Source organism: Colletes latitarsis, chromosome 14 (genome assembly GCF_051014445.1).
Source record: "Colletes latitarsis isolate SP2378_abdomen chromosome 14, iyColLati1, whole genome shotgun sequence".
In the NCBI taxonomy this organism is placed as follows: domain Eukaryota; kingdom Metazoa; phylum Arthropoda; class Insecta; order Hymenoptera; family Colletidae; genus Colletes; species Colletes latitarsis.
In genome coordinates this window covers 7,177,027-7,188,334 of record NC_135147.1, presented here as the reverse complement: position 1 = coordinate 7,188,334, position 11,308 = coordinate 7,177,027, and the positions used below count along the sequence as shown (strand labels likewise).

Here is an 11,308-nt window from a genome sequence, read left to right as displayed (position 1 = left end):
AAGCTTGCTTTTGATCGCATGGGCCAGCAGCCAATCTCGCTGCTCTCGGTAAGTGCCCTGTTTTTCAAAAGCAGCGAAAGCCTGTTTGAAGACAATGGTGACCTGTTGTAAGCTAGTCAGGTCATCCTTCTTAATCGTCTTCATTTTGGTCAACTGATCAATTAGTTTGGCGATCACAATACGTGGCAGCCCGAATTGCTCTTTCAGGGTTCGCCACGCTACCTCGAAATTACCCTCGGTAATTTCCAGGAGTGCGATCGCCGCCAGTGCCTGATCTTCCACACAGGCGTTCAGATACTGCAGTCGATGCACATCTGAAAGCCTCGGGTTTTCTATTACACTAGCGGTGAACAGATCGTCAAAATGGTTCCATTTACGAGGATCCCCGCCAAATGTATGGAGATGTTGCTTTGGGAGTTCAATGGCAACATCGCGCTGGCTGACGGACGACGCCGAGGTTTTCTGGTCCTCGGCGAGTTTGGTCAACTCCGCGGCAACGTACGCCTGGAACTCCATGAACATCGTCTCCCATGCTTCGAGTCCACCCTTTATCACGAAATCGCTTAATTCGCACTTCGCAGGTGGATGTTTCCTCCGAACAGCCAAATACTGATCAACAACTTCCTTGTACTGTTCGGATACAGAGTCGAGCTTCGACTTGTGAAGTATCTCATCGTACTGAGCTCGACTGCGTTTCTTTAAATTAGCAATCGACCGTGACATCGCTTCAAATCGGGAGGTCAGGTCATCGAAATCGATTTCGATCACGCTACGACCAGCCTCTCTGGACAATGCCATGGTGATTTTGTTGTTCGAGGATTGAAAATCGACTCGAAATTCGTCCCGTAAGTAACAACTTACGTGAACGTACTTGTAACTCTCTACTGTCTTTTCTACCTCGAATCCGGCTCGAAGGACCAAATGTTAAAGTACTAAGGGACTTTAACGTGGGTCCGGATGAGGGAACAGACAGGTAGAGAAACAGTTATAACTTTTAGAAAAATTAAATTTGTTATTAGAAAATATGATGAATTACAAAAGTTGAATAAGGTAAAAATAAACAAAACGGAAAACAAAAATTGCGGAAAGCACGGCTCGCTTTTCCGGCCAGTCTCCTCTTTTCTTCCTCCTATTGCTTTACCTTGGTGGAGGCCTTCTGTAACACAATTGTACAGCAAAGTATGAATATTTTGCGGACAGCTTACACGTTAGCGCGCGCGTCAGCTGCTTATCTCGCGCTCCCGCGACAGTCTAGTGTGTTTGGAGGGGAGAGCTGGCTGGCTATTTAGCGCTCTAACCAGTGGACTGTAATTTCTTTTTGGTCGATGAGATTCGTTTCCTACGATCTCACCGACGCGCACAACCGGGTAGATGAAGTCTTCCTCCGATCTACCGGGTTCGCTCTCGCAATGCCACGGACGGGAAACCAAATGGAGGTTGTAAGTCTCCAAGAGGCTATATCCCGCGAGCACGCTCACCGTGTGAATGGCGTCTGGACACCACCAACGCAAGAGAACTTCCTGTCCAGGTTCGACTCCCTCGTCGGCTGCTCCTAAAGAGCGACCTGCGGCCTGCCTACACAGCTGCCTGGCCAGCGATTCCTTTCCATTAGGAATGCCCGACAGCCAGCCGTAGCGACCTCGACGGCGGCTCCTATAGTCCGAGGAACTGGCCTACGGCTCGCCGGATTACGACGAATTCCCCTGCTAACCTAACCACCCTACTTTTACAGCCCAGTGTGGTCGACTCACAGCTGGTAGTAGGTGTAGAGGTGGGAGGAAGGCTCTTCGAACCCTTTGCTCCACCGTACGCTTAGGCTCTACTTATTGTCCCCTCACGACGGTATATTGGAACGGGTTCTCAGGAGCCCGATGCACGGAGAGCACCATGAGGTGATATCCTTCCTGAATATCTACCTTCCGGTTGCTCCTACGCCGTATAGCTCCAAACTGGTCGTTGGAACTTTCCACCCCGTCGGTCGGTGTACTCTCTACGGTACACAGGACGGGTGGTTCCAGTGGGTTTCGTACGACTTCTACAAACGGTGAACTACCACCAGGTGATACCAGTATGTCAGTATCAGCCTTCCAGTAGCTCTAATTGGATAATCTATAAGGATAATTGGAAGAAGACTCAAGGCGATCCACACCGACTCTCCAACATCGCAGTCGCATCCATGACCGGCAACGTTCAATCACAATCCTGCGTCTACGATCGCTTCACACCTGGCGTGCCATGTGATCGCTACAACGCCAGGCAGATTGTCCTATCTCTGGGAAAATCTCAAGTCACGATGACGAGATTTTCCAATAAATTGTTATCGCTGTCCACTTGCTTAGTATACTAAGAGCGAGCTTAGCTCACACTCTTCTGAGCCTTGATTGAAAACCGGAGCGTGATCGTGAATAGGTCTGCTCTGGATTACCGACGGCTCAGTACTGAACCGTGACGATCTGCAAGCAGCCACGTCCCCGGCAGGCTCCGTCGCGCAGGCGCATAACTGGTTAGCGACGCATCGCGCTGCTGGGCCCCGGGCAGCTCGTCGCTGCGTGGCCACGGCGCGGCGCTGCCGCGTTTCGTCTATCGATCTTTCTTCGATAGATCACGTTTTCTCTCTTTCTCGTCGCTAGCAACACAATTCCTAGAATTTCTCTCAAAACTCGAGAATTCCCGTGAAGCTAACTTGAATAAACACATAAATAGCCGAGGCATACGAATCTGAACGATGGAAAATTTCCACGTCAGCACAACCATCTAGAATTACGCGAATTCAATATAGATACGGGCATCGCGACCGAGTTTCTACGTCTCGGAGACACGCGATATTTAAACACTAGCATAATGCTTCCTTGCTAGCTCCCTGCTCGCTTACTAGCTCACTGGTTGCTTTCTAGCTCACTGGTTGCTTACTCGCTTGCTGCTTGCTTTCTAGCTTACTGCGAGATAACAAGCACACAGCTCTCTTCCAAGCTAATTCCTTTCATACTAGCCTGCTGCATGCTTACTAGCTTACTTGTTGGTTACTAGCTTCCTGCTCGCACACTAGCTCTCTGTGTGCTTACCAGCTTACTGCTTGCTTACTAGCGCACTGCTTGCTTACTAGCTAACTGCTTTCTTACCAGCTTTCATCTTGCTTACTAGCTTACTGCATGCTTACTAGCGTCCTGCTCGCATACTAGCTCAATGCATGCTTAGTGTCTTACTGCTAGCTTACTAGCTTACTGCTTGCTGAATAGCTAACTGCTTTCTTGCTAGCCTGCTGCTTGCTTTCCAGCTTAATACTTGCTTAATAGCTTGCTGATTGATTCTAGCTTACTGCTTGTTTACTAGCATACAGCTTCCTTACTAGCTTCCTTCTCGCTTATTAGCACATTGCTTGTTTACTAGCTTACGCCTCGCTAACTAGCTTACTGCTTGCTTTCTAGCTTGCTTACTAGCATACATCTTCCATACTAGCTTCCCTCTCGCTTACTAGCTCACTGCTTGCTTGCTAGCTTACTGGTAGCTTACTAGCTTACTGCTTGCGAACTAGCTTACTGCTCGCAAACTAGCTCACTGCTTGCTTTCCAGCTTACTGCTTGCTAACTAGCTTTCTGCTTCCTAAATAGCTAACTGCTTTCCTACTAGCTCACTGGTTGCTGACAAACTTACTGCTTGCTTACTAGCTTACTGGTAGCTGAATAGCTCGTTGCCTGCTTTATAGCTTACAGCTTCCTTACTAGCATACTGCTATTCTACTGGATAACTGCTTTCCGTCAAGCCCGATGCTAACTTACATCCTTACTGGTAGCTTACTAGCTTACTGCTTGCTTAATAGCTAACTGCTTTCTTACTAGCTCACTGCTTGCTGACTAACTTACTGCTTGCTTAGTAGCGTACTTGTTGCCTACTAGCTTACTGCTTCCTTTCTAGCTACCTCCTTGCTTACTAGCTCACTGCTTGCTTACTAGCTTACTGCTTGCTTACTAGCATATTGCTTGCATTCTAGCATACAGCATCCTTACTAGCTCCCTGCTCGCTTATTAGCTTACTGCTTGCTTCCTAGCTTACTGCTTGCATTCTAGCTTACAGCGTGCTTTCTAGTTTAATGCTTGTTTACTAGCTTGCTGCATGCTTTCTAGCTGACAGCTTGCTTTCTAGCTTACTGCTTGCTTACTAGCATACTGTTTGCTTTCTAGCATACAGCATCCTTACTAGCTCTCTGCTCGCTTATTAGCTTACTGCTTGCTTCCTAGCTTACTGCTTGCTTTCTAGCTTAATGCATGTTTACTAGCTTGCTGCATGCTTTCTAGCTTACTGCTTGCTTACTTGCATACTGATCTCTTACTAGCTAATTGCTTTCTTACTAGCCCGCTGCATTCTAACTTGCTCACAGTTTGGTTACTAGCTTACTGCTTGCTCGGAAGCTTACTGCTTGTTTACTAGCTTACTGCATGCATACTAGCTTACTGGTTGCTTACTAGCTTCCTGCCTGCTTACTAGCTTACTGCTAGCTTACTAGCATACTGTTATGTTAGTAACTCACTGTTTGTATACTAGCATACTGCTTCCTTACTAGCTTCCTGCACGCTTACTAGCGTACTGTTTGCTTACTAGCTTTCTGCTTTCTTACTACATCCCTGCATTCTTCATGACTCACTGCTATCTTACTAACTTACTGCTCTCATACTAACCGAATGCACCCTGCTCACATACGGGTTTACCGTTTTCTTACAAACTTACTGCTTTTTTAATAGCTTACAGCTTTCTTGCTAACCTGCTGCTTGCTTTCCAGCTTCCTGCTTGCTTTCTAGCTTCCTGCTTGCTTTCTAGCTTCCTGCTTGCTTACCAGCGTACTGCTGTGTTACTAACTTACTGCTTTGTTACTAGCTTACTGGTAGCTTATTAACTTACGGCTTTGTTACTAGCTTACTGCTTGCTTCCTGGATTGCTGCCTGCTCACTAACCTATTGCTTCCCTACTAGCTAACTGATTTCTGACTAGCCTGCTTGCTTGCTAGCCTACCTTTTGCTTACTAGCTTACTGCATGGTTACTAGCATACTGCTTTCTTACTGGCAAGTTACCTTCTTACTAGCCTGCTGCTTGTTACTAGCTCACTTGTATCTTACCAGCTTACTGCTTCCTTACTAGTATTCTGCATCCTTACTAGCTTGCTCCTCGCTTACTAGCTCACTGCTTGCTTACTAGCTTACAGCTAGCATACTCGCTTACTGCTTGGTTACTAGCCCGCTGCTTGCTTTCTAGCATACTGCTTCCTTACTAGATTCCTGCTTGCTTACTGGTTTACTGGTTGCTTACCAGCTTACATGTTGCTTACTGGCGTACTGCTTGCTTACTAGCTTACTGCTTGCTACCAGCTTCTGCTCACTTACTAGCCTTCCCCTTGCATTCTGGCTTATTGTATGCTTACCATATTGCTGCTTGCTTTCTAGCATACTTGTTCTGTTTGGAGTAAGAGCTGATTCGCCCTTTTTTGTTAAGGACTGGACGGCGAGGTTTGGAGAATGAAGAATGAACTCTTAACAAGTTGTAACTTTATAAAGCACAAAACTTCACCGGATTAACAGGAACAATAAATTGAGGCGTAAATGGTTATAGTTGATAAATCCCATCACAAAGAACTGTGAGAGTTCGGTAAAGCAAGCGATTTGAAATTAACTTGGAAGGTCACACCGTTCGCACTTAATTGTTTGCTATTGGTTTTGAATCTGAACGGCGATCGCGCTCCGCAATCCGGCTCGGTCGAGCGTGAGCCGAAAATTTCCGAGTTTTGCCGAATCGCGAGCACGAACGCCCGTGAGCTCGCGCGCATGCTCGCTACCGTCAGTGGAACTTTCCGTTCGTTGAAACGGAACACACCGCCCCCCCCCTGTTGAATGAGCTAATTTAACAATCGTAGTGTGCAGTAAGATCGTAGTGAGTGACAACATGTACTGGTGTGGACATGAGTGTGCACATGACGACGCAGTAAGTACGTGTACATTACAATTTAACTTAAATCTATATAGCCTTGCATCTAAAGTACAGAACCATTACGCTTAATTTAGAGCCGTTTCGTTCGTCTTGTCCGCGTGAATCGAAACGGGAAGAAAGCACACTTTCGCGAGTGGTCGTTTATACGTGGATTGTGCGATTTTAATAGAGTCGACGCGGACGTGACCGTCGCTTCCCGGATGGCAGTCGACGATGCGACCGATTTCCCATTTACACGGCAGGAGGTTCGAATTGCGGAGCAGGACAAGCTGGCCCTTTTTGGCGAGGTTTTGGACTGTGCGCGATTTCGGGCGCTGGAAAAGCGTGAGTAAGTAGTCATGCTTTCACAATTTCCACAATTTTTCCGTGAGTCTCTGTAGATGTTGCCAGCGAGATAATCGGTTTTCTTGTATGTTAAGGACGCTGGGCTCAGGTGGAGGCACGAGAGGGGACCCGATCAGGAAATGGCCCGGTGTTAAGACCGAGTACTCCTCGAGGCTGTCCGACGTGCTTCCAAGAGGCCTGGAGTTAAGACACGCTTCGATCCGACAGAGCAGCGTTGTTAGTTCCTCGAAGGTTAGAGTGTGGGATCCGATAGTACGTTTCAGGTGATATTTGCGGCTTTTCACAGCAGCTTCCCAGGGTCCTCCAAAGTGCGGTGCATTTGGAGGCAAAAAATGCCATGAAATTCCTTTTGACGCTAGGAAATTGTTAAAATTTGGATCTCTCGTGACGGATTGGTGGGCTAAAGCTAATTCGCGGTTCGCGCCATGAAATGTAGTGCCGTTATCGGAGTACATAGCGGTTGGCAGGCCGCGGCGAGATACAAACCGATGGAAAGCTGCTATGAAGGCCTGTGAACTATAATCAATTACGAGCTCAATATAGACCACCTTAATTGTCAAGCAAACAAAGATCGCAATGTATGCTTTGGCAGACTTATGACCCCGGCCTGGTGTTGTCCGGGCTTGAATCGACCCTGCATAGTCGACCCTGGTGTGAGTGAATGGCCGTTCTACATGTTCAACACGCGGAGCCGGCAAGGACCCCATGAGCTCCTGCGGAATGGCCGCCCTTTCACGAGTGCATGCTACACACCGATAAAGGACAGCTCGCATGGTCGTTCGCGCTCGGATGATCCAGTAATGGTTCCGAAGATAGGCGAGAGTGAGTTGGAGGCCGGCGTGAAGGAGTTGACGATGAGTGCTTGTAATTAGGAGTGTTAGGAGTGGATGAGCTTTTAAAATAATCGGTGTCTTGGCTTTTACAAATAATCGTGCGTTTGACAGGCGGCCTCTTGCGCGAATCAAGCCGTCCGAATCGAGGAAGGGGTTCAAGGATTTCCGAGGGCTCGATTTCGACACCGGGTGAGTTTTGCGGAGAGCATTCATTTCTACCGGGAATACCTCCGATTGGATGCGCCGCACCCAAAACATTTCGGCCCAGTGAATCTCATTGGGACTCAAAATTGAGAGACACGCCTTGGGTGACGGAATGGGTTGGGTGAGTGGATCCCTTTGTCTCGCTTGCGTTCGGAGATTGTCGATGAAACGCTTAACATATGCGATGACTCGGAGAAGTTTTGGCCAAGAGGAATATCGTTGTTCTAATTCCCAGGGAGCTGCGGTAGCGGTCAGGATTTTGATGGTTTGACGCCTTTCCTCCTCGGAAGCATCCGGAGCAGTGACGTAACCTGAATGGGGCCACTCCTGGGGATTCTTTCGAAGCCACTGTGGTCCTGACCACCATAATCGGTGAGATTTTAACTCGGATAATGAGATTCCACGGGAAGCACAGTCCGCTGGATTCTCATCTGTCGGGACGTGATGCCAGCTTGATTGGGGCACAAGAGTTTGAATCTTGGCAACGCGGTTCGCCACGAACGTTTTCCACCGCGAAGGTGATTGATTCACCCACGTTAACGTGATTTGAGAATCCGTCCAACAGTGACAATCCATTGGCCTGTTCATCAGGGACGTCTGAATGAACTTGATCAATCGAGCAAGGAGTAGGGCAGCGCATAGCTCCAATCGAGGGACGCTGACCGTTTTTACCGGAGCAACCCGAGTTTTCGCCATTAGAAGGGCCGAACTGACTGTCCCATCCTCGAGAACACTTCGGAGATAGACCACCGCAGCATATGCCTTTGTTGAAGCGTCCGAAAAGCCGTGAAGGCTTGGAGTGGTGAAGACTCTTGGCGAGGTTTTCCGAGGAATGGTGAGTGAATGGAACTCGGCAAATTCGGAACAAAATAAGCGCCATTCTTGAAGATAGTCTGGCGGAACTGTATCATCCCAGTCGCACTTCAAGGACCAGAGTTGTTGGAGGAGAATTTTGGCTAGTACGACAAATGGAGCGACCCAGCCCATAGGATCAAATAATTTGGCGATTGAAGAAAGCATTTCGCGCTTGGTGGTAATTTGATTGCCTGGAGTCAATGCATGGAACTAAAACTGGTCTGTGACAGGGTCCCACGTTAGGCCCAGCACTGAAATATTTTCGTCGACTTGAAGGAATGTACTGACGGTTAAACCGTGATTGGCCTCGTCGATGTCGGACAACAGCCGGCTGTCGTTGCTCGCCCATTTGCGTAACGAAAAGCCTCCCTTTTGAACCAATAGGATCGTCTGGTTGCGGATCAGGCGCAGTGACGTGAGGTCGTCACTTCCGAAGAGGATGTCGTCAACGTACGCTTGGTAGCTTAAAACTTCCACTGCGTCCGGGTAGGAGGAACATTCGTCCACGATTAATTGTATCAACACTCTGAGAGCGAGATATGGCGCTGGAGTTGTGCCATATGTTACCGTGAGCAGCTGGTATTCGTCAATCGGAGCAGAAGGAGACTCGCGCCAAAGGATGCGCTGAAAATCGACGTCGTGAGGGTGAACGAGGATCTGCCGATACATTTTTTCGATGTCGGCCGCGTAGACGTATTGGAATTGACGACAGCGAATCAGGATTGCGATCAGGTCCTGTTGGAATTTTGGCCCACTGTGCAAATGTTGATTAAGGGATTTGCCATTTGAAGTGCGACTGGAAGCGTTGAAAACAACGCGAAGACGCGTCGTTTGATTAGTTTGGCGAATAACAGGATGGTGCGGAATGTAATAAGCATTTGGAGGTGCTATGGGCGACGGTGGATCGACCTTTCGCATATGGCCAAGAAACTGGTATTCCGAAAGAAATTCCTGATATTCGCGTTGGGAATTGGGGTCTCGTTTTAGGCGATTCTCTTGAGATCGCAAACTGCTAAGCGCTCTCGATCTGGAAGCTCCGAGGTGAATCGGTTGGTCGTCTCGAAATGGCAATCGGACAATGTAAGGGCCTTCTGAGGTTCGCGAATGTGTTTCAGCGAAATGACGTTCGCAATTTTGTTCGTCAGGTGTCAAAATCGCGGGAGTTGGGAGCTCCTCGACATCCCAGAAGCGGCGCAGATTGTGGTCAAGGTGTTCGAGGACGGACAAATGGTGGATGTGGACGTCATCGGGGCCGGGAGTTTGGATGGGACCGGACAGGATCCAGCCCAAGGCCGTGCTTTGCGCGGTCGGGACACACCTTGAGTCCCGAATGACGCCTTGGAGTAATAGCTGCCCGTATAAATCCGCTCCAATAATAATGTCAATAGGGTCGGAGCTCATAGGATCCTTGTCCGCCAGATTTAGCCCTGCAAGGTAAGGCCATGTAACGTTTTGTTTCTGGCGAGATGGAACATACCTGGTCAATGTTTGCATTATAATCGCGGTCGTCGAATATGCAGGCTCGTTCTGGTCCGCAGGTGTAATTGATATAGACGCCACTTGATTTGCGAAAGAGTGTTTCTCGCCAATTCCACTAATTCGCGTGTATTGCGATGTTCGTTTTAAGCGGAGCAGTTGCGCTAAATTTTCGGTAATGAGGGTCGCTGCTGACCCTTGGTCGAGAAGGGCTCTTGCAGTAACACACCTGCCTTGAGGAGAATGCACCTGAATCCGCGCTGTTGAAAGGGGAACAGTTATCTTCAACGGTAAATTCGACGCTAAATTTGAACTAATTTCGATTTGGTCGTTAGATATCGAAGAACCAGCCCTTGACGTTGTGACCGAGGAATTTTTGTTTACCGGGAAATGCAACAACGTGTGATGCCTTTGATGGTACTCCTTACAACAGTGCGGATTCTTACACAGTGCAGTGGAATGGCCGACGGAAAAGCAATTGACGCACCGGTTTTGCTGCTTGATTAATTGATAGCGCTTGGAAGGGGATTTTCCCAAAAACTCGGAACATTGATAAATGGGATGATTTTGTTTACACAATGCACACGAAATTTTGCTAGTAGCGGTTGAATGCTCGTGGAAGGTTTTCGGCAAAATCGATTTTGGTTTTTCTGGTTCGCTCGGTTTGTCGCGTTTCGTGACCGGAATCGCTTGTAATGCGCGAATTCTTTTTTCTGAAAACGCGTCGAATTCGCGGTTCGTGCGAAACACGATCGTGTCACCCAGATTAAACTCCCACGCCTTCCGCGTCGCGCGATCTAGCTTTTGTGTACCGAGAAAAACGAAAATGTCGCTCCAATGGTCGATTGGCCTGTCAAGGTTTCGTAGCATTTCGATCGACATATTAAGTTTGTCACGCAACGCCCGCAGTTCAAATTGAGTCTCGGACACAACGGTCGGTAATGTAAACAACACATTCAAATGGGTGGATATAAGTCGGTGCTTGTTTTTGTAACGAGACGTTGTTATTTTCCACGCGACTTCAAAATTATGGACTGTGACCAGTAGGTGAGTCACCGCGAGGCTCGCTTCGCCCTTCAACGACGCGTGCAAGAAATGGAGGCGTTCCACGTTGAACAAGGACTGGTTGTCGATGACCATGGAGGTGAAGCGGTCACGAAAACTTTCCCAATGTTCAAATACGCCCTCGAACGTGGGAAGGTTAATCCTGGGTAGATGGGCCGTCGGATGTTGCGGAGCGACGTTCAAATTCTGACCGTTGGCCGCTGCTGGATCCGGTGGAGGAGACACCCCCACGAGGACTTCCGCCATGAAGTCCAATGCCTCCTGATATTTCTCTTCGCATGTGGCCAATGGGTCTTCCACGAAGTAGGTGTAGGTGGCCTTTATTTTATGGTCGGCCATGGCTGAGATTTTTGCGTCCAAATCCTGGCATTATGCGAAGGTTTCCTTGGTCATCGCCATGCGGTATTTTTTTTTTTTTTTTTTTTTTTTTTTTTTTTTTTTGTCGTGGGGAAAATCTTCGAAAGACTCCCTCGCACCTCCTTGGGGAGAGGTGGGAGGGGTGTGTGGGATTCCCCGCGCCCGTAGAACGACAGGCGCGGGACCTACCCACTAAAAA

General features: G+C 48.3%; 1 protein-coding gene across 1 annotated transcript; it reads right to left on the bottom strand.

Moving 5' to 3' along the window:
- Positions 1 to 8,421: 8,421 nt before the first annotated feature.
- On the bottom strand, positions 8,422 to 11,091 carry LOC143350231 (uncharacterized). Its single transcript, XM_076782183.1, has 2 exons — positions 10,944 to 11,091; positions 8,422 to 9,638 (listed from the first exon to the last, which is right to left on the bottom strand). The coding sequence occupies exons 1-2, from the start codon at positions 11,089 to 11,091 to the stop codon at positions 8,422 to 8,424; spliced, it is 1,365 nt and encodes a 454-aa protein (XP_076638298.1).
- Between the last annotated feature and the right edge of the window lie 217 nt (positions 11,092 to 11,308).